This window comes from Taudactylus pleione, unplaced genomic scaffold (assembly GCF_031769625.1).
Source record: "Taudactylus pleione unplaced genomic scaffold, aTauple2 ptg000188l, whole genome shotgun sequence".
Classification (NCBI taxonomy): Eukaryota; Metazoa; Chordata; class Amphibia; order Anura; family Myobatrachidae; genus Taudactylus; species Taudactylus pleione.
The window spans coordinates 1477108-1501402 of NW_028284590.1; the positions used below are offsets into that span (position 1 = coordinate 1477108).

At 46.7% G+C, this 24295-nt stretch overlaps 1 protein-coding gene across 1 annotated transcript in view; it reads left to right on the forward strand.

Annotated features, from left to right (window-relative positions):
• The window catches only part of ITGA4 (integrin subunit alpha 4), a 213932-nt gene that overhangs the window by 150104 nt on the left and 39533 nt on the right, over nucleotides 1-24295 (forward strand). The window contains exon 17 of the mRNA XM_088476418.1: nucleotides 18241-18317. Within this exon, the coding sequence (XP_088332544.1) occupies nucleotides 18241-18317 (77 nt within the window). The remainder of the gene's footprint in view (nucleotides 1-18240; nucleotides 18318-24295) is intronic.

Genomic DNA, 24295 nt, shown 5'->3' on the forward strand with positions numbered 1-24295 from the left:
GCTCCTAGATCTTCCTTCTGTGACTGGTCAGGGATGACAGCAGAGAAGGATTCATAGCCTGCTCCTAGATCTTCCTTCTGTGACTGGTCAGGGATGACAGCAGAGAGGGAATCACAACCTGCTCCTAGATCTTCCTTCTGTGACTGGTCAGGGTGACAGCAGAGAGGGAATCATGGCCTGCTCCTAGATCTTTCTTCTGTGACTGGTCAGGGACGATACCAAAGAGGGAATCACAGCCTGCTCCTAGATCTTCCTTCTGTGACTGGTCACGGATGATAGCAGAGAGGGAATCACAGCCTGCTCCTAGATCTTCCTTCTGTGACTGGTCAGGGATGACAGCAGAAAGGGAATCACAGCTTGCTCCTAGATCTTCCTTCTGTGACTGGTCACGGATGATAGCAGAGAGGGAATCATGGCCTGCTCCTAGATCTTCCTTCTGTGACTGGTCAGGGATGACAGCAGAGAGGGAATCACGGCCTGCTCCTAGATCTTTCTTCTGTGACTGGTCAGGGATGACAGCAGAGAGGGAATCACAGCCTGCTCCTAGATCTTCCTTCTGTGACTGGTCAGGGATGATAGCAGAGAGGGAATCACAGCCTGCTCTTAGATCTTCCTTCTGTGACTGGTCAGGGATGACAGCAGAGAAGGATTCATTGCCTGCTCCTAGATCTTCCTTCTGTGACTGGTCAGAGATGACAGCAGAGAAGGATTCATAGCCTGCTCCTAGATCTTCCTTCTGTGACTGGTCAGGGATGACAGCAGAGAGGGAATCACAACCTGCTCCTAGATCTTCCTTCTGTGACTGGTCAGGGATGACAGCAGAGAGGGAATCACGGCCTGCTCCTAGATCTTCCTTCTGTGACTGGTCAGGGACGATGGCAAAGAGGGAATCACAGCCTGCTCCTAGATCTTCCTTCTGTGACTGCTCACGGATGATAGCAGAGAGGGAATCACAGCCTGCTCCTAGATCTTCCTTCTGTGACTGGTCAGGGATGACAGCAGAGAGGGAATCACGGCATGCTCCTAGATCTTCCTTCTGTGACTGGTCAGGGATGACAGCAGAGAGGGAATCACAGCCTGCTCCTAGATCTTCCTTCTGTGACTGGTCAGGGATGACAGCAGAGAGGGAATCACAGCCTGCTCCCTGATCTTCCTTCTGTGACTGGTCAGGGATGATAGCAGAGAGGGAATCACAACCTGCTCCTAGATCTTCCTTCTGTGACTGGTCAGGGATGACAGCAGAGAGGGAATCACAGCCTGCTCCCAGATCTTCCTTCTGTGACTGGACAGGAATGATAGCAGAGAGGGAATCACAACCTGCTCCTAGATCTTCCTTCTGTGACTGGTCAGGGATGACAGCAGAGAGGGAATCACAGCCTGCTCCTAGATCTTCCTGCTGTGACTGGTCATTGATGACAACAGAGAGGGAATCACAGCCTGCTCCTAGATCTTCCTTCTGTGACTGGTCAGGGATGATAGCAGAGGGGAATCACAGCCTGCTCCTAGATCTTCCTTCTGTGACTGGTCAGGGATGATAGCAGAGAGGGAATCACAACCTGCTCCTAGATCTTCCTTCTGTGACTGGTCACGGATGATAGCAGAGAGGGAATCACAGCCTGCTCCTAGATCTTCCTTCTGTGACTGGTCAGGGATGACAGCAGAAAGGGAATCACAGCTTGCTCCTAGATCTTCCTTCTGTGACTGGTCACGGATGATAGCAGAGAGGGAATCATGGCCTGCTCCTAGATCTTCCTTCTGTGACTGGTCAGGGATGACAGCAGAGAGGGAATCACGGCCTGCTCCTAGATCTTCCTTCTGTGACTGGTCAGGGATGACAGCAGAGAGGGAATCACAGCCTGCTCCTAGATCTTCCTTCTGTGACTGGTCAGGGATGATAGCAGAGAGGGAATCACAGCCTGCTCTTAGATCTTCCTTCTGTGACTGGTCAGGGATGACAGCAGAGAAGGATTCATTGCCTGCTCCTAGATCTTCCTTCTGTGACTGGTCAGAGATGACAGCAGAGAAGGATTCATAGCCTGCTCCTAGATCTTCCTTCTGTGACTGGTCAGGGATGACAGCAGAGAGGGAATCACAACCTGCTCCTAGATCTTCCTTCTGTGACTGGTCAGGGATGACAGCAGAGAGGGAATCACGGCCTGCTCCTAGATCTTCCTTCTGTGGCTGGTCAGTGATGACAGCAGAGAAGGATTCATAGCCTGCTCCTAGATCTTCCTTCTGTGACTGGTCAGGGATGACAGCAGAGAGGGAATCACAAGCTGCTCCTAGATCTTCCTTCTGTGACTGGTCAGGGATGACAGCAGAGAGGGAATCACGGCCTGCTCCTAGATCTTCCTTCTGTGACTGGTCAGGGACGATACCAAAGAGGGAATCACAGCCTGCTCCTAGATCTTCCTTCTGTGACTGGTCAGGGACGATGGCAAAGAGGGAATCACAGCCTGCTCCTAGATCTTCCTTCTGTGACTGGTCAGTGATGACAACAGAGAGGAAATCACAGCCTGCTCCTAGATCTTCCTTCTGTGACTGGTCAGGGATGATAGCAGAGAGGGAATCACAGCCTGCTCCTAGATCTTCCTTCTGTGACTGGTCAGGGATGATAGCAGAGAGGGAATCACAACCTGCTCCTAGATCTTCCTTCTGTGACTGCTCAGGGATGACAGCAGAGAGGGAATCACAACCTGCTCCTAGATCTTCCTTCTGTGACTGGTCAGGGATGATAGCAGAGAAGGAATCACAGCCTGCTCCTAGATCTTCCTTCTGTGACTGGTCAGGGATGACAGCAGAGAAGGATTCATAGCCTGCTCCTAGATCTTCCTTCTGTGACTGGTCAGGGATGACAGCAGAGAGGGAATCACGGCCTGCTCCTAGATCTTTCTTCTGTGACTGGTCAGGGATGACAGCAGAGAGGGAATCACAGCCTGCTCCTAGATCTTCCTTCTGTGACTGGTCAGGGATGATAGCAGAGAGGGAATCACAGCCTGCTCTTAGATCTTCCTTCTGTGACTGGTCAGGGATGACAGCAGAGAAGGATTCATTGCCTGCTCCTAGATCTTCCTTCTGTGACTGGTCAGAGATGACAGCAGAGAAGGATTCATAGCCTGCTCCTAGATCTTCCTTCTGTGACTGGTCAGGGATGACAGCAGAGAGGGAATCACAACCTGCTCCTAGATCTTCCTTCTGTGACTGGTCAGGGATGACAGCAGAGAGGGAATCACGGCCTGCTCCTAGATCTTCCTTCTGTGACTGGTCAGGGATGATGGCAAAGAGGGAATCACAGCCTGCTCCTAGATCTTCCTTCTGTGACTGCTCACGGATGATAGCAGAGAGGGAATCACAGCCTGCTCCTAGATCTTCCTTCTGTGACTGGTCAGGGATGACAGCAGAGAGGGAATTACGGCATGCTCCTAGATCTTCCTTCTATGACTGGTCAGGGATGACAGCAGAGAGGGAATCACAGCCTGCTCCTAGATCTTCCTTCTGTGACTGGTCAGGGATGATAGCAGAGAGGGAATCACAGCCTGCTCCCTGATCTTCCTTCTGTGACTGGTCAGGGATGATAGCAGAGAGGGAATCACAACCTGCTCCTAGATCTTCCTTCTGTGACTGGTCAGGGATGACAGCAGAGAGGGAATCACAGCCTGCTCCCAGATCTTCCTTCTGTGACTGGACAGGAATGATAGCAGAGAGGGAATCACAACCTGCTCCTAGATCTTCCTTCTGTGACTGGTCAGGGATGACAGCAGAGAGGGAATCACAGCCTGCTCCTAGATCTTCCTGCTGTGACTGGTCATTGATGACAACAGAGAGGGAATCACAGCCTGCTCCTAGATCTTCCTTCTGTGACTGGTCAGGGATGATAGCAGAGGGGAATCACAGCCTGCTCCTAGATCTTCCTTCTGTGACTGGTCAGGGATGATAGCAGAGAGGGAATCACAACCTGCTCCTAGATCTTCCTTCTGTGACTGGTCAGGGATGATAGCAGAGAGGGAATCACAACCTGCTCCTAGATCTTCCTTCTGTGACTGGTCAGGGATGACAGCAGAGAGGGAATCACAGCCTGCTCCCAGATCTTCCTTCTGTGACTGGACAGGAATGATAGCAGAGAGGGAATCACAACCTGCTCCTAGATCTTCCTTCTGTGACTGGTCAGGGATGACAGCAGAGAGGGAATCACAGCCTGCTCCTAGATCTTCCTTCTGTGACTGGTCAGTGATGACAACAGAGAGGGAATCACAGCCTGCTCCTAGATCTTCCTTCTGTGACTGGTCAGGGATGATAGCAGAGGGGAATCACAGCCTGCTCCTAGATCTTCCTTCTGTGACTGGTCAGGGATGATAGCAGAGAGGGAATCACAACCTGCTCCTAGATCTTCCTTCTGTGACTGGTCAGGGATGACAGCAGAGAGGGAATCACAACCTGCTCCTAGATCTTCCTTCTGTGACTGGTCAGGAATGATAGCAGAGAGGGAATCACAGCCTGCTCCTAGATCTTCCTTCTGTGACTGCTCAGAGATGACAGCAGAGAAAGATTCATAGCCTGCTCCTAGATCTTCCTTCTGTGACTGGTCAGGGATGACAGCAGAGAGGGAATCACAACCTGCTCCTAGATCTTCCTTCTGTGACTGGTCACGGATGATAGCAGAGAGGGAATCACAGCCTGCTCCTAGATCTTCCTTCTGTGACTGGTCAGGGATGACAGCAGAGGGAATCACAACCTGCTCCTAGATTTCCTTCTGTTACTGGTCAGGGATGACAGCAGAGAGCAAATCACGGCCTGCTCCTAGATCTTCCTTCTGTGACTGGTCAGGGACGATAGCAAAGAGGGAATCACAGCCTGCTCCTAGATCTTCCTTCTGTGACTGGTCACGGATGATAGCAGAGAGGGAATCACAGCCTGCTCCTAGATCTTCCTTCTGTGACTGGTCACGGATGATAGCAGAGAGGGAATCACAGCCTGCTCCTAGATGTTCCTTCTGTGACTGGTAAGGGATGACAGCAGAGAGGGAATCACGGCATGCTCCTAGATCTTCCTTCTGTGACTGGTCAGGGATGACAGCAGAGAGGGAATCACAACCTGCTCCTAGATCTTCCTTCTGTGACTGGTCACGGATGATAGCAGAGAGGGAATCACAGCCTGCTCCTAGATCTTCCTTCTGTGACTGGTCAGGGATGATAGCAGAGAGGGAATCACGGCCTGCTCCTAGATCTTCCTTCTGTGACTGGTCAGGGATGACAGCAGAGAGGGAATCACAGCCTGCTCCTAGATCTTCCTTCTGTGACTGGTCAGGGATGATAGCAGAGAGGGAAACACAGCCTGCTCCTAGATCTTCCTTCTGTGACTGGTCAGGGATGACAGCAGAGAAGGATTCATAGCCTGCTCCTAGATCTTCCTTCTGTGACTGGTCAGGGATGACAGCAGAGAAGGATTCATAGCCTTCTCCTAGATCTTCCTTCTGTGACTGGTCAGGGATGACAGCAGAGAGGGAATCACAACCTGCTCCTAGATCTTCCTTCTGTGACTGGTCAGGGATGACAGCAGAGAGGGAATCACGGCCTGCTCCTAGATCTTCCTTCTGTGACTGGTCAGGGACGATGGCAAAGAGGGAATCACAGCCTGCTCCTAGATCTTCCTTCTGTGACTGGTCACGGATGATAGCAGAGAGGGAATCACAGCCTGCTCCTAGATCTTCCTTCTGTGACTGGTCAGGGATGACAGCAGAGAGGGAATCACGGCATGCTCCTAGATCTTCCTTCTGTGACTGGTCACGGATGATAGCAGAGAGGGAATCACAGCCTGCTCCTAGATCTTCCTTCTGTGACTGGTCAGGGATGACAGCAGAGAGGGATTCACGGCCTGCTCCTAGATCTTCCTTCTGTGACTGGTCAGGGATGACCCCAGAGAGGGAATCACAGCCTGCTCCTAGATCTTCCTTCTGTGACTGGTCAGGGATGACAGCAGAGAGGGAATCACAGCCTGCTCCCTGATCTTCCTTCTGTGACTGGTCAGGGATGATAGCAGAGAGGGAATCACAACCTGCTCCTAGATCTTCCTTCTGTGACTGGTCAGGGATGACAGCAGAGAGGGAATCACAGCCTGCTCCCAGATCTTCCTTCTGTGACTGGACAGGAATGATAGAAGAGAGGGGAATCACAGCCTGCTCCTAGATCTTCCTTCTGTGACTGGTCAGGGATGATAGCAGAGAGGGAATCACAACCTGCTCCTAGATCTTCCTTCTGTGACTGGTCAGGGATGATAGCAGAGAGGGAATCACAACCTGCTCCTAGATCTTCCTTCTGTGACTGGTCAGGGATGACAGCAGAGAGGGAATCACAGCCTGCTCCCAGATCTTCCTTCTGTGACTGGACAGGAATGATAGCAGAGAGGGAATCACAACCTGCTCCTAGATCTTCCTTCTGTGACTGGTCAGGGATGACAGCAGAGAGGGAATCACAGCCTGCTCCTAGATCTTCCTTCTGTGACTGGTCAGTGATGACAACAGAGAGGGAATCACAGCCTGCTCCTAGATCTTCCTTCTGTGACTGGTCAGGGATGATAGCAGAGGGGAATCACAGCCTGCTCCTAGATCTTCCTTCTGTGACTGGTCAGGGATGATAGCAGAGAGGGAATCACAACCTGCTCCTAGATCTTCCTTCTGTGACTGGTCAGGGATGACAGCAGAGAGGGAATTACAACCTGCTCCTAGATCTTCCTTCTGTGACTGGTCAGGAATGATAGCAGAGAGGGAATCACAGCCTGCTCCTAGATCTTCCTTCTGTGACTGGTCAGAGATGACAGCAGAGAAGGATTCATAGCCTGCACCTAGATCTTCCTTCTGTGACTGGTCAGGGATGACAGCAGAGAGGGAATCACAACCTGCTCCTAGATCTTCCTTCTGTGACTGGTCACGGATGATAGCAGAGAGGGAATCACAGCCTGCTCCTAGATCTTCCTTCTGTGACTGGTCAGGGATGACAGCAGAGGGAATCACAACCTGCTCCTAGATTTCCTTCTGTGACTGGTCAGGGATGACAGCAGAGAGCAAATCACGGCCTGCTCCTAGATCTTCCTTCTGTGACTGGTCAGGGACGATAGCAAAGAGGGAATCACAGCCTGCTCCTAGATCTTCCTTCTGTGACTGGTCACGGATGATAGCAGAGAGGGAATCACAGCCTGCTCCTAGATCTTCCTTCTGTGACTGGTCACGGATGATAGCAGAGAGGGAATCACAGCCTGCTCCTAGATCTTCCTTCTGTGACTGGTAAGGGATGACAGCAGAGAGGGAATCACGGCATGCTCCTAGATCTTCCTTCTGTGACTGGTCAGGGATGACAGCAGAGAGGGAATCACAACCTGCTCCTAGATCTTCCTTCTGTGACTGGTCACGGATGATAGCAGAGAGGGAATCACAGCCTGCTCCTAGATCTTCCTTCTGTGACTGGTCAGGGATGATAGCAGAGAGGGAATCACGGCCTGCTCCTAGATCTTCCTTCTGTGACTGGTCAGGGATGACAGCACAGAGGGAATCACAGCCTGCTCCTAGATCTTCCTTCTGTGACTGGCCAGGGATGATAGCAGAGAGGGAATCACAGCCTGCTCCTAGATCTTCCTTCTGTGACTGGTCAGGGATGACAGCAGAGAAGGATTCATAGCCTGCTCCTAGATCTTCCTTCTGTGACTGGTCAGGGATGACAGCAGAGAAGGATTCATAGCCTTCTCCTAGATCTTCCTTCTGTGACTGGTCAGGGATGACAGCAGAGAGGGAATCACAACCTGCTCCTAGATCTTCCTTCTGTGACTGGTCAGGGATGACAGCAGAGAGGGAATCACGGCCTGCTCCTAGATCTTCCTTCTGTGACTGGTCAGGGACGATGGCAAAGAGGGAATCACAGCCTGCTCCTAGATCTTCCTTCTGTGACTGGTCACGGATGATAGCAGAGAGGGAATCACAGCCTGCTCCTAGATCTTCCTTCTGTGACTGGTCAGGGATGACAGCAGAGAGGGAATCACGGCATGCTCCTAGATCTTCCTTCTGTGACTGGTCACGGATGATAGCAGAGAGGGAATCACAGCCTGCTCCTAGATCTTCCTTCTGTGACTGGTCAGGGATGACAGCAGAGAGGGATTCACGGCCTGCTCCTAGATCTTCCTTCTGTGACTGGTCAGGGATGACCCCAGAGAGGGAATCACAGCCTGCTCCTAGATCTTCCTTCTGTGACTGGTCAGGGATGACAGCAGAGAGGGAATCACAGCCTGCTCCCTGATCTTCCTTCTGTGACTGGTCAGGGATGATAGCAGAGAGGGAATCACAACCTGCTCCTAGATCTTCCTTCTGTGACTGGTCAGGGATGACAGCAGAGAGGGAATCACAGCCTGCTCCCAGATCTTCCTTCTGTGACTGGACAGGAATGATAGCAGAGAGGGGAATCACAGCCTGCTCCTAGATCTTCCTTCTGTGACTGGTCAGGGATGATAGCAGAGAGGGAATCACAACCTGCTCCTAGATCTTCCTTCTGTGACTGGTCAGGGATGATAGCAGAGAGGGAATCACAACCTGCTCCTAGATCTTCCTTCTGTGACTGGTCAGGGATGACAGCAGAGAGGGATTCACAGCCTGCTCCCAGATCTTCCTTCTGTGACTGGACAGGAATGATAGCAGAGAGGGAATCACAACCTGCTCCTAGATCTTCCTTCTGTGACTGGTCAGGGATGACAGCAGAGAGGGAATCACAGCCTGCTCCTAGATCTTCCTTCTGTGACTGGTCAGTGATGACAACAGAGAGGGAATCACAGCCTGCTCCTAGATCTTCATTCTGTGACTGGTCAGGGATGATAGCAGAGGGGAATCACAGCCTGCTCCTAGATCTTCCTTCTGTGACTGGTCAGGGATGATAGCAGAGAGGGAATCACAACCTGCTCCTAGATCTTCCTTCTGTGACTGGTCAGGGATGACAGCAGAGAGGGAATTACAACCTGCTCCTAGATCTTCCTTCTGTGACTGGTCAGGAATGATAGCAGAGAGGGAATCACAGCCTGCTCCTAGATCTTCCTTCTGTGACTGGTCAGAAATGACAGCAGAGAAGGATTCATAGCCTGCTCCTAGATCTTCCTTCTGTGACTGGTCAGGGATGACATCAGAGAGGGAATCACAACCTGCTCCTAGATCTTCCTTCTGTGACTGGTCACGGATGATAGCAGAGAGGGAATCACAGCCTGCTCCTAGATCTTCCTTCTGTGACTGGTCAGGGATGACAGCAGAGGGAATCACAACCTGCTCCTAGATTTCCTTCTGTGACTGGTCAGGGATGACAGCAGAGAGCAAATCACGGCCTGCTCCTAGATCTTCCTTCTGTGACTGGTCAGGGACGATAGCAAAGAGGGAATCACAGCCTGCTCCTAGATCTTCCTTCTGTGACTGGTCACGGATGATAGCAGAGAGGGAATCACAGCCTGCTCCTAGATCTTCCTTCTGTGACTGGTCACGGATGATAGCAGAGAGGGAATCACAGCCTGCTCCTAGATCTTCCTTCTGTGACTGGTAAGGGATGACAGCAGAGAGGGAATCACGGCATGCTCCTAGATCTTCCTTCTGTGACTGGTCAGGGATGACAGCAGAGAGGGAATCACAACCTGCTCCTAGATCTTCCTTCTGTGACTGGTCACGGATGATAGCAGAGAGGGAATCACAGCCTGCTCCTAGATCTTCCTTCTGTGACTGGTCAGGGATGACAGCAGAGAGGGAATCACGGCCTGCTCCTAGATCTTCCTTCTGTGACTGGTCAGGGATGACAGCAGAGAGGGAATCACAGCCTGCTCCTAGATCTTCCTTCTGTGACTGGTCAGGGATGATAGCAGAGAGGGAATCACAGCCTGCTCCTAGATCTTCCTTCTGTGACTGGTCAGGGATGACAGCAGAGAAGGATTCATAGCCTGCTCCTAGATCTTCCTTCTGTGACTGGTCAGGGATGACAGCAGAGAAGGATTCATAGCCTGCTCCTAGATCTTCCTTCTGTGACTGGTCAGGGATGACAGCAGAGAGGGAATCACAACCTGCTCCTAGATCTTCCTTCTGTGACTGGTCAGGGATGACAGCAGAGAGGGAATCACGGCCTGCTCCTAGATCTTCCTTCTGTGACTGGTCAGGGACGATGGCAAAGAGGGAATCACAGCCTGCTCCTAGATCTTCCTTCTGTGACTGGTCACGGATGATAGCAGAGAGGGAATCACAGCCTGCTCCTAGATCTTCCTTCTGTGACTGGTCAGGGATGACAGCAGAGAGGGAATCACGGCATGCTCCTAGATCTTCCTTCTGTGACTGGTCACGGATGATAGCAGAGAGGGAATCACGGCCTGCTCCTAGATCTTCCTTCTGTGACTGGTCAGGGATGACAGCAGAGAGGGATTCACGGCCTGCTCCTAGATCTTCCTTCTGTGACTGGTCAGGGATGACCCCAGAGAGGGAATCACAGCCTGCTCCTAGATCTTCCTTCTGTGACTGGTCAGGGATGATAGCAGAGAGGGAATCACAGCCTGCTCCTAGATCTTCCTTCTGTGACTGGTCAGGGATGACAGCAGAGAAGGATTCATAGCCTGCTCCTAGATCTTCCTTCTGTGACTGGTCAGGGATGACAGCAGAGAAGGATTCATAGCCTGCTCCTAGATCTTCCTTCTGTGACTGGTCAGGGATGACAGCAGAGAGGGAATCACAACCTGCTCCTAGATCTTCCTTCTGTGACTGGTCAGGGATGACAGCAGAGAGGGAATCACGGCCTGCTCCTAGATCTTCCTTCTGTGACTGGTCAGGGACGATGGCAAAGAGGGAATCACAGCCTGCTCCTAGATCTTCCTTCTGTGACTGGTCACGGATGATAGCAGAGAGGGAATCACAGCCTGCTCCTAGATCTTCCTTCTGTGACTGGTCAGGGATGACAGCAGAGAGGGAATCACGGCATGCTCCTAGATCTTCCTTCTGTGACTGGTCATGGATGATAGCAGAGAGGGAATCACAGCCTGCTCCTAGATCTTCCTTCTGTGACTGGTCAGGGATGACAGCAGAGAGGGATTCACGGCCTGCTCCTAGATCTTCCTTCTGTGACTGGTCAGGGATGACCCCAGAGAGGGAATCACAGCCTGCTCCTAGATCTTCCTTCTGTGACTGGTCAGGGATGATAGCAGAGAGGGAATCACAGCCTGCTCCTAGATCTTCCTTCTGTGACTGGTCAGGGATGACAGCAGAGAAGGATTCATAGCCTGCTCCTAGATCTTCCTTCTGTGACTGGTCAGGGATGACAGCAGAGAAGGATTCATAGCCTGCTCCTAGATCTTCCTTCTGTGACTGGTCAGGGATGACAGCAGAGAGGGAATCACAACCTGCTCCTAGATCTTCCTTCTGTGACTGGTCAGGGATGACAGCAGAGAGGGAATCACGGCCTGCTCCTAGATCTTCCTTCTGTGACTGGTCAGGGACGATGGCAAAGAGGGAATCACAGCCTGCTCCTAGATCTTCCTTCTGTGACTGGTCACGGATGATAGCAGAGAGGGAATCACAGCCTGCTCCTAGATCTTCCTTCTGTGACTGGTCAGGGATGACAGCAGAGAGGGAATCACGGCATGCTCCTAGATCTTCCTTCTGTGACTGGTCATGGATGATAGCAGAGAGGGAATCACAGCCTGCTCCTAGATCTTCCTTCTGTGACTGGTCAGGGATGACAGCAGAGAGGGATTCACGGCCTGCTCCTAGATCTTCCTTCTGTGACTGGTCAGGGATGACCCCAGAGAGGGAATCACAGCCTGCTCCTAGATCTTCCTTCTGTGACTGGTCAGGGATGATAGCAGAGAGGGAATCACAGCCTGCTCCTAGATCTTCCTTCTGTGACTGGTCAGGGATGACAGCAGAGAAGGATTCATAGCCTGCTCCTAGATCTTCCTTCTGTGACTGGTCAGGGATGACAGCAGAGAAGGATTCATAGCCTGCTCCTAGATCTTCCTTCTGTGACTGGTCAGGGATGACAGCAGAGAGGGAATCACAACCTGCTCCTAGATCTTCCTTCTGTGACTGGTCAGGGATGACAGCAGAGAGGGAATCACGGCCTGCTCCTAGATCTTCCTTCTGTGACTGGTCAGGGACGATGGCAAAGAGGGAATCACAGCCTGCTCCTAGATCTTCCTTCTGTGACTGGTCACGGATGATAGCAGAGAGGGAATCACAGCCTGCTCCTAGATCTTCCTTCTGTGACTGGTCAGGGATGACAGCAGAGAGGGAATCACGGCATGCTCCTAGATCTTCCTTCTGTGACTGGTCACGGATGATAGCAGAGAGGGAATCACAGCCTGCTCCTAGATCTTCCTTCTGTGACTGGTCAGGGATGACAGCAGAGAGGGATTCACGGCCTGCTCCTAGATCTTCCTTCTGTGACTGGTCAGGGATGACCCCAGAGAGGGAATCACAGCCTGCTCCTAGATCTTCCTTCTGTGACTGGTCAGGGTTGACAGAAAAGCAAGTCACTTGCAGCTGTTACAGTGCTCCATATGCTGAATGCCATAAATGTGCTCCTCTCAGTTGCTTGTATCTATTATATACATAATAAAAAATGTTCATTTTGTGATTGCGTCATTTTATCTATACAACAATGTCAATTTATGGTGTCGCATTAGTGGTATAAAGGATGTAACAATATACTGAGTGGTAGAAAATCCTTATAGGTCAAACAGGAGCTTATATGGTATCCAGTTATAATGTCGGTATATTCTGAATGTCGACATGGATGTTATCTTGACATGTCAACAGTTACTATGTCGACATGGATTAGGATTTAAATAGTGAAAAAAACGATATGTTGACATTGTAACTGTGACATGATGACGTAGTGTCAACATAACATTACATTCGGACCGTTGAAATTCTGAATGTCAATATAACATACCACACCCGCTTATACATGATATTTGGAAATCCTGTAATTTTAATGGTTATGTACAATAATATTGCCCATGATACAACGCCTAAAGCTGGGTACACACCTTACAAATATATCTGCAGATGATGGTTGTTTATACACACTAAACAACCATCATCTGTCTTCTGGCCACGGGTCCCGCGGGCCAGGGGGCTTATCGCCGGTGAGCTGTGTATGTGGGCACATGCATACTTCGCTAATGTATGTATATGGTCCAGGTGCCGGTTTGTCTTTTTGCCAAGACCCGGGTATGCTACGAAGAGCGGCGCCAGGAAGGAGGTGAGTATAGGATCTTTTTTCACAGGTACTCCCATTGGATTTCTACTTGGAGAAGGGGACCGATCGTCGGGCAGCAGATAAGTATGTGTGAGTGGGGTAGGTAGGTTTATGCAATAAAGTTATACTTTCTACGGTGTGTGTTGTGGTTTTATAACTATTTTTTTTACAGCGGGGGGACGGGGGCCGGCCGCCTGCTGGCACCTGTAGTTTAACAAGTGCCAAAGGGCAATCATGCATTGCACCTTTAGTTCCACTGTAAAAAAACAATTGTTTCTAATTTTTGACACTACTATTACCCCCGTACCCAATGCTCCAGGGGTTCTCGGGAGAGGGGGGGGGACTCCTTTATTGGGGGGTCCCCACCTCCCCTGAGATCCCCGGTTTGGGCTGACCGGCTTGGGGTGTTAATGCTTTGGCCGGGGAGACCCGGTGATAGGGTCCCCTGGCAGTGGTATTACACCCTGGCCAGATTTGAGTCCGGTGCTGGTTTAAAAATAGGGGGACCCCTACACAATTTTTCCCCCCTATTTTTAAAACCAGGACAGGCTCAGCAGGCCGGTCCTGGTTCTGAAATACGGAGTAACCCTACTAATTTTTTCCCCCATATTTTTAGGAACCAAGACTGGCTGAGCAGTCCGGGGCTGGTTAATCCCTTTTGGTGGGGACCCTATGTCATTTAAAAAAAAAAAAAAATACACCTTTTTTTACAGGTACAACACAAAAGCAGCCTTCAAATATCTCACTGATATGTGCAGGCTGCTTGTTCGGGAGAGTTTAGCAGAGAGAAAACACTGCAATCTCGGGTGAGTCATCTCTATCTAAACTTGCTATTCGTGGGAGATATCTCGATCTGCTTCACTATCGGAAAACTCACTCTCAGCTAAACTCACTTCTTAGTAAATTTCTGAATTTCAAAAGCATCAAATCACCCGAGTTTCGGCGTTGCAAATCGAGTTGAAAAAAAAAAACTCGATCTGCTCGATTCTTTATTCTGATTTTATTAACCCTTTATTGTCAAAAAGCATGGCTATCCCGCGCAATATCGGTGACACATGCACGCTAGATATGAGTGGCACAATAAAGTGCGATATGAAAATCAGTAATTATGGGAAGGAAATCAGAGGTATCAACACCTGATGAGTTTACAGGCTTGTCCTCCTGTGGGATTATCAAGCAAATATCATGACAGCTGCTGATATAAAAATGTGTCAAGTTTCTTTTCTGATGTAAACACAAAATTCTATTGGGAGAATAAGAGAGAGTTCATCCCTACGAGACGCTGGCTGTCATCGCCTGAACCTGTCACTAAGCTTAGAGGTTCCATGTCAGACTCCCCTAAACCGTTTTTTTCATGTTGAATCTCTTTAATTCATATACGCAGCAGACCATGTTGGAATACTAACTTGGTTTAGTTTTTCATTCATTTTATTTTTTGCATTTTTAAAACAAAGGGGTCTATTTACTAAGCAGTGTTAGGAGACAGAGTGAAAAGTGATAAGAAATAGATAAGGTACCAGCCAATCAGCTCCCAACTGTCATTTTTCAAACACAGCCTGTGAGATTACAGTTGGGAGCTGATTGGCTGGCACATTATCACTTATCACTTTTCACTTTCTCCTAACACTGCTTAGTAAATAGACCCCACAGTGATGCAAATTTAGTAACAGGGAACTTGCTATTACCACTTAGGGGCATATTCAATTAGGTGCAAAAAGCCGTTTTCGGCGAAAAAGTTTCGCCGGTGACGTCATTTCGCCAGGCAAAAACTTATCCCCGTATTCAATTCCAAAGACTTTTCGCCGGTGCGGAAAGTCAATGCATTGGAATTGGCGAAAAAGATTTGCCTTGAAAGCAGGCAGAAAAAAGTGCAGAATTGGGGTTTTGGGGTGCAGACTTGCGGGAACCCCCCAGCACCCTTTGGACAGTCCTCCAAAGTTAAACTGTGTCAAAAAAAAAAAACATACTTAACACCCCAAAAAAATACTTTCAATTTGGTGCCGAAAAAGACCAAAGTTGGGGGACAAATATAAAAACTAGCAAAATAGACTCCAGGGGGGTCTCCAAGTATGCGCCAGGTGTTTTTAAGATTGCAGGTGCTTGCAGAAGGTGGATTTTTTACGTTTTTTAAAACTCACTTTAGCAACTTTAAAATATGCTAGCACCCATTTTCATGTACCCCAAATTTGCTGGGACTATTTATTTTGAAGAAAAAATATTGCTTAATGCCATTCTTCACCACTAATGCAAAGACGCTAATAGCAAGCAATTGAGAAAACTTAAGTACCCAGATTAGCTTTATTAGGGGTACTAGTACATCCCTATAGTGATCCCCTTTGTTAGTGCAGCTTTTCGGGGGGTACAGGCTGTTTTCCCCATTTTTGACAGTACTTTTCGCTAGCTCCGAATTCGTCGAGCGCCGTTTTCGACAATTTCTAATTAAATATGGGGATAAGCGGGGAGGTGCGAGATTCTTTTCCGCATGGAAAACCAGCGATGACAGCGAAAACCTCGCCAGGCGAAAAGTTTTCGACTTTTCGCACCTAATTGAATATGCCCTAGAGCAGACCTGGCCAACCTGTGGCTCTCCAGCTGTTGTGAAACTACAAGTCCCAGCATGCCTTGCCACAGTTTTGCTATTAGGGAATGCTAAAACTCTGCCCTAGAGTCATAGAGAAAAACATTAGTTATATTAGAGACTAGTTACATTTCCAAAACCATTACCAAGATTATCCCCCCCATTCTACATTTGGCTACTGAACTTTGTACATTTCGCCAGCGGAGTTTGATGGTGTTCGTGCGGAATTCCCCTCATCATTTTTTTTTCTACTCGTAATCCCAGATTTGTTAATTTCACCTTGCTTATTCCTAGTGCAGGTGGATCATTTTATATGGGGGCTTTACGGGTTTGTATTTTACTTTATTATTTATTTATTTATTATCAATAATAAAAGAAGAAAGGAAACTTATTTTCCTTTTGGATGAAGAAAGAAGGAAATAAGATTTTTTTCTTTTAGAAATTATAATTGATAGTTAATCAACTGTTTTGGGGAATGTTGTATTTAAACAAACTTTGTTTTGGCAACTTTTTGTGTGTCTTATATTTTATACTTATTACCTTTAATGGCCAATTGCCTATGTTACTGTGACCAGGTGTGGTAATCAATTGGGCAGAGGCTCAACACTTTTTGTAGTGAGGTGGTAGCCTCTGGAGAAGGGGCGAACTGGTTTTTGAGACCTCCCCATTGAAGCAGCAGCCCGTCACTGGTCATATCTACCCCACATCTCCGTGTTATAATGGAAACTAACACAGGATATCTAATGTGGGAACTGGCTGAGGGATTGGGGAGGTATGCTGCCTGTTGTTATTGCTTTGTGTTTTATAATACTTGGGAAACTCGAAGGGGGGAGGGGGGCAGGTCACTTTTCCCAGCATTTCCTCTAATGCAGGGGTGTCAATCATGTGGCCCTCCAGCTGCTGTGGGACTACATATCCCAGCATTCTGTGACACAGTATTAGCATGCCCTAATAGCAAAACTATGGCAGTGCATGCTGGAATATGTGGTTCCACTACAGCTTGAGGGCCGCATGTTTAACACTCCTGCTCTAGTGGATCGGGCCTGATGCTGTGATTTATATATATATATATATATTACATTATAGCACATTAAAACCTGCACTTTAATCAAGCTGTAGGTTAGTAAATCTCCCCCATAATTTCTCCCCATGACTCCTATAAGTTTTATCCTCTCTCTACCAGACTGCTCACTCTTTAGTTATAATCTTCCTGCATCGCAACTTCATCTCCTATATGGACATTTCCTCAGGCATAACCTGCACAGGGTGATTGCCACGATTACTCTCATTTTCTCCATATTTGTCTAGGATTGCTCCCGCTGAGTGAAATGAGCATACTATTGCCCATACAATACCACAACATTTGTCACAATATGTCAAGTAATCTGTAATCGCTATTTGTTAAGAGTCATTCTCAGTGGCTGACAGATGGCACTTTTGCTACTGCGTAATTAATAGCATTTGAATTGCATAAAAAAACATTGACCCTGTAATTCATAATCTACACAAGATAAAATCTACAGAGCTTTTAAACACAACTGCTGTAATACAGAACATGATTCATTGATTTCTATCCTTTGGTATATTGCTATTTGACATATAAGTATTTATCACTGCTGTATGTCCATATGTGATTTATATAACATGCAGGAACCAGATGGCTCTGTGTTACAGGTGACAGATTCAGTGTAAATCTTCCAGTAAACTGGGATTTGCAGATCCCATAGTAATTGTTGAATGATGGGGCGCACCGTAAGCTGGTGAATGGAGACATGAATGCCTGCTCTATCGTAACATCCGGGGGCTCCCCAGTTTTTGAGGAGTCCCGGAGGAGATGGTAAACTTCTAGATTTAGAATGTAAGCTCTCATGAGCATGGCCCTCTCCCCTCATGTGCTTCTCCTTCACTTGATTATACTTTAATATACAACAGTACCCCACCCTTGGTTGCCGACACCATACTGCTTATCTAAGTGTTATACAGCAATGTATTAATCATGTATCTGTCCTGCATTGTTTGTACTATTAATAACTGTTTTCTTGTGTGCTCATTTGTTTATGTACATTGTAAGGCGCTGCGGAACCCTTGTGGCGCCATATAAATAAAGGATAATAATAGATTTAATAGCTGGATCATTGTTGCAAATGCTAATGATAGATTGGAAGCATCAAACAAACCACTTTATTAAAAGCCGCAGGGACGGTGACCCCTGAAGGCTATAAGAGAGGTAATACTTGATTACTACAGAAGTTAGTCATTACTGCCAAACAATATGTGTATCAAAGCTACGCAATTGTTTCTAATTAAATACATTATATATACACAGTATATATATATATATATTTTTTTATAAATGTATTATAATTATACTTTTGCATTTATTTTGTCGTGGAATATGTTTTTATCTTTTGTCAGGTCACTTTTGCACGGTACTGTGCTCTGGCAAACTGCTCTGCTGATTTACAGATCTCAGGAAAAGTTTCCCTCCCAGGGTAAGTTAAAATAAACTTCAATCCCGTTTTATCCTCATCTTGCGGACAGCTGCTCCTTGATGTTAGTGGTATCCTATGGCAAGCATAGACAATAGGATACCTAGGTTTACCTGGCTTCAGTTGTGTAAAAAGGAAAATCAAACAGTCAGCTAAACAAATCTTTATTTGATACTTTCAAGAATCTGCGCACTTGCAACTTCATTCTTTGTAAGTCAGTCTGTTTGTCCAGCTAGTGCATCGCAAGGTACATGCCCGCTGCACGGTCTTTGAAAACACACCGGTAAAAGTAATCTGCATGTAGGTTGGAGGGTTTGACGGATGCTCTGGAAAAAGGGCATATTTGGAAAGTAGAAAGTGAAACATCATACCCAAAGTCCAATCACCCTAGGACGACGGTATTTCAAGGTTTCCATTTTTCTCCTAAAATGCTCCTCAGTTTAACCTAACGTATGGCTTAAATTAATTACAAGAGCAGGGAGACATTAGAACTATCTTTTTTGAAGGTGCCACGATTATCCCATTTGTCTAATGGTGCAACTGCATACACACTTAAAGATTTTCTGTCCAACCATCCAACTAGTTGATTGGTTGGAATGAAAATCTGGTAAGGTATGAAAGCAAATGACAATCAGCAATTTGCTCCCAAACGTCGGAAAATGGAAAAAAACTGTTGTTTGAACAAATTGTTTAGATCAAACATTTAACAAACTTGTCTGACGTCCATTTTCATCTGTTTTCTGACATTTAGGAGCAAATTGCTGATCATCATTTACTCCCATACGTTACTAGATTTTCATTCCAACCAATCAGCTAGTTGGATGGTTGGGCAAAAAATCTTTACATGTGTACCCAGCCTTATACCCCTTTTACACTGGAGCTAAAACCCGGGTTATTGCAGGGTTAACCCGGGCAGCTCCTTGGTGTAAAAGGGGTGAGGGTTGGATCGCCGGGTCGAGTGCCCCAGCAATCCAACCCAGGTAAATATCAGAGTTTAACACGGGAGTAACCCGTGAAACCCTGCTGTGTGTATGGCGCACTCCGGGTCTTGATGACCTGCAGTGTGCCGCAAGCCGGCCGATTGGTCCGGCTTCAGTGGCGCTTGGAGTTGATGTCATCTCCAAGCGTCCACTTTCACGCCGGAAAAGCCGGGTCTATGCAGACCCAACTGCGGTGTGAGCGGCGCCGACTTGGGAATATCCCGAGTCGGCGCCGGCTAAATTCCGGGTCTGATCCGGAGAGGAACCCTGTTCCAACTCCGGGTCAGACCCGGAATTTTGGTGGAAAAAGGTATTAGAGAATTCAGAGCAGTTGCAGAAATTGGTGAGGTTGAGGGAGTGTCCAAGACTGTGAGTAATCTAGCCCACAGAAAACATTGCGGGCTGCCCTCCCGTAGAAGGAAACCACCTTGTGCTGTAAGCATTAGGGCTCTCCCCACAGTGCTGGTGCATTGGGTATGGGGTTAGCAAGTTGAAATTATTAAATATGTATTTTTTATTTATTTTTTGCTGGTACACTACTGGTTCCAGTAAGCCCTGGTATGCCAAAAGTGTTTGGGTGTTTGGGTATTTCTGGCACGATATCCCATGTGGGCTGTGTAGTTTAATGAAGGATGGAACGAGTCATCGTTCCGTCGTTCATTAAATCTTCCTAGTGTGTATTATTGCATAGTCCGGGGCAAAGGGTAATCGTCCAGACTATCTGCAAAATTGCCGGTCGTTCTAGTGTGTACCCATTCTAACAGTTTATCAGATTTACAAGCAGAGCAATGGAGCTATTTATTGAGATAACACAGTGATGCTGTAAATGTATTAATGTGTGATCAACAGGATATCAGCAGACTAAAGGGCTTCAGTCAGGATTAGATTTAACTAACAAAGAAATGTTATTCCACGTTTACGAGAAACTCTGTTAACTTCCTTTCCTCTTACGCCAAGATAAAATACATGATTGCAAGCTGACAACAATAGCACAAGATTACCTTATGCCAATAGTAATTATCTGATATGCAGATGTAGGCAAGTTGTACATGGTAATAGCCACTGAAACATGGAGCATCAGGAGGCTGTCACTACCAGACTGCAGTCGGGAGTCCGCTATCTCCAAATCGCAGCCAAAATTAGGGTCGGTTCTAGCGTCAGAGAATGCCGCAGCCAAACCCCTACAGCTCGCAGCTCAGACACATCTGTAAGAAATCAGACCGGCATTTCGGTCCTCCACATTCTGGCTGCACGAGCTGCGTTTAGCTGTAGACTATACAATTGTGCAGACTTTCAGTTTACACTATTTAGTTTATTTTTTAGTACGTAGATGAACACTGCCAAATCTTTATTTATTTTATTTGAAAGATGGGAATTGTAAAATAGACCCAAAGGATCTGTTTTGTAAATGTAACCCCTTTCCTAAAACTGTATATAACCATTGTCATTGGTTAGATACACTCCCTTGTAGATTACATCAAACAACAAGTACAGTTTGCAGGGTTTGGGCTAACACTATTTTAGTACATAAGTACAGTACATGACAAATACAATCACAGTGGAGTATGCAAATGAATACTGCCATTCTTTGTTCATTGTATTTAAAGGATGCGTCTGCCTCTGGAGAGTTATTGGAAATTAAATGGCAGTTTTTCTGCATATAACCCATAGCCGTTATATAACCACTGAAACATATTGGATGATTGTTCTCTGTAGTTACTTCCAAAGGCTGATGTCAGGCAAATGACACAGGGAGGGGTCTTGGCATAGACAAACAGCCCCACAAAGGTAAATAATCGGTTCCAAAAGGTACTTGTCAGGATGATATCCCGACTATGGCTGGTAAGTATTCAATCCATCCCTCTTCCCCCCCTAACCCTAACCCTCCCTTGGTGGTGCCTAACCCTAAAACTCCCGGGGTGCCTAATCCTAACCCCCCCTTCCAGCACCCTAAACCTAACCTTCCCGGGGAACGGGGTGCCTAACCCTAACCTCCCCCCAGTGGTGCCTAAACCTAACTCTCCCCCGCGGCTAATAGTTAAGACGCTCCGGACTTACCTCGATCGGTCCAGCTTCTGTCTGCCTTCCAGCATCGGGATTAAGATAGGCGTCGGTATTTCATTGCCTATTTGAAGTCCCGTGTCAGGCTTTAGGCGTCAGTATTTAGACCGGCGGCATTCAGTCTAATAACTACCTACCGTCCTGGAGATTATATCTAACTACTATCTATAGGAGAGATGTAATATTTGCAAATAGTGTATTTTGCATATTAACCTCCAATAAGTCCTTTAAGCAGGACAATTGTGGCTGCATATCATTATTTTCCAAAGTTTTGTCTTAGAGGTTTTATTATGCTGGGAATTTTCCCGGCAGTATTGGAACGATACGGCGTCTTATCTTCTTGATATGGGACCAGCAAATGTAAACTCTTTTTTCGTCTCCTGCTCAGAACAGTGATCTTGTATACATTGCACAATACACAGGATGTGTTTTGCATTTTGAGGTCTTACAAGGTGCAGTTTACAAGGATTATATTTAGTAAAAGTCGATTCTTGGTTGATGCTTGGTTGATTTTTGGTCTATTTTGTGTTTCAGGGTCTAAATCATCTCTACATAAACGTGTGATTTAGACCCTGAGACACAAGAATGAGCAAAAATCATCCCAAATCAACTTTCAGTAAATATACACCTAAATCACACATTTACTAACACATCATTTTTGACATTGTTTAAAGGATTATGTCAAAAATCATCTGTTAGTAAATGTGTGATTTAGGCCCTGAAATGCAAAATCGACCAAAATCGTCCTTTAGTAAATATACTCCCAAGTGTCTGTCCTACTTGTTTTCTTGCAGTCCCACCTTTATTATAATAGGTATATTGGGCCTATTTCAGAGATGTACGTAAATTCGATATTTATATACATCTCTGATGTTTGCAGATTGCGCAGGAGCAGCACTGAGCATGTGCAGATCTATTTCCGCAAGTCGTTGACATGCTGCTGGCATTTTTGGTGTAGGCAACAGGGAGTGTTCCAATAATTGGGGGCGAGTCGGCCTCGATTTTCTGGGCGCGCCAAAGCCACTGGCTGCGTCCTTGGACGGAGCTTAGCTGGCCCCGGTAATGTGATTTTTGTCGGACACCTCTGGGTTACACATATTTCCGATGTTTACACAGGTAATCCGATGCTAGTCTTCGGGTGCAGCCATCGGATCAGAGAATATGGTAGTGGCCGTCTTAATTGTAACACAGTCGCATTTATAAAATGTACAAGAGCTGTATTTAACACAGTAATAAATAACTATGGCACATAGGATTACATAAATATGTTATCAAATGTAAACGTATACAGTTTCTCATTAATCTTAGCACAGAAAAGTATTATTTTCGCTATTAGTTACAATACAAAAAAAATTTAACTTCGAAGAAAAAAAAAACCCTCTGAAATGTAATTGCTAGTTGCTACAGTGTTAGCAATACATTCCCCTCTAATTTGCTGTTGTCTTGGAACCTGGCTGTTTGTGCCTGCGTCGGAGCCAGCTGACTCCCTCAGGTGTACGGTGAGTAATGCTTTGCTTTCCTGCCAGATCCTTCTATAAATGGCAGCTTATTTGCCTGTTTTTTAGATTCTTTTTTTTTTACATAATTAAAATTAAATAAATGTGTCTGCATTTCTGTTTCATCCCCTGCCTGCTTGTTTTTGTGTTATTTCTATTATTTATTTTTTTTATAAAATAAATTGAAATATCATCCAAAAGTTACTGTATTTTCTTTTCGCTTATCATACTTTCCGTTAGTTGTTCAACTTTTACAATTACTAAATAAATATGCTATGCGTTAGAGATGTGCGCCGGACCATTTTGTGCTGGTTTTGGTTCTAATTCGTCGGCCGGTTTTGGTTTTGCCAAACCTCCGTGACTGGTTTTAGTTTTGGATTTGTTTCAATAAATTGGCAAATAAAAAGCTAAAATCACATAATTTTAGCCTTTTTTTGTACAGTATTATTAACCTCAATTAATTTGACCATCTCACAATATTGTTTTCAATATTCTATTTTGCGGCTGGTTGAGAGCGGTCATACTTGCTTCCCCTTGCAAAGGATTGTTTCACAGTCATTTTAAACTAGTCTTCTTGGTCCCCTTCTGGCACGAAAAGCCAGCAGCAGCAGCCGGTCTAGCGCAGAAGGATTCTTCTGCGGAATCCTGGATAGATAAAGGAGTCACCTAGCCTTAACAAATTGGATGCTTTATTCCCTCCGATCAACACTGTGGATATTAAGGATAAAGTTGTTGACGGTAGAGATTGCAGGTGCTGGGATCTAGTTGAACTTGACAGAAGGGAGCTGATGCTGGACTGCTTGTTGTTACATTTTTAGTTCCAGTTTCTGATGTTGTCAAAAACTTTTCATGAGTTCACTGCAAATGACATAACAGGGAGGAGGTTCCTAGATGGCTAATGTTCCTACCTCTACTTATCATGGTTTAACAAATGCTACAGATGGCTTGACAATTGTCAGGAATTCCACACATAAGAGGTGCATTTGTTGGTCCTATGCCCAGACATGACAATGGCCTTCCTCTTATCATGGCCAAGAGCTGCTTCCACTGGTGCCTGACTTACACAAACATCCTCATCCTCGACATCCTCATTAGCACTGGCATCATCTTCACAAGTAATCCCCCTCATCCTCTTGCACTTCCTCAGTGGCATCCTCAATTTCTATGTCATCAGCTATATTTGTGCTGCCCCTCCCCACATTTGCAGAGAGAGCAGAAATGGTGGAAGGCGGCTTCTCTGCGAGTACAACAGTATCAGAAAGGTCTGGCTCACACATCACACTCGTGGACACACTTAGGAGTATATTTACTAAAGTTATAGTTTTTAGAAGTGGAGATGTTGCCCATAGCAACCAATCAGATTCTAGCTATAATCTTCTAGAAGGTGCTAGTTAAATGTATAGTAGAATCTGATTGGTTGCTATGGGCAACATCTTCACTTATA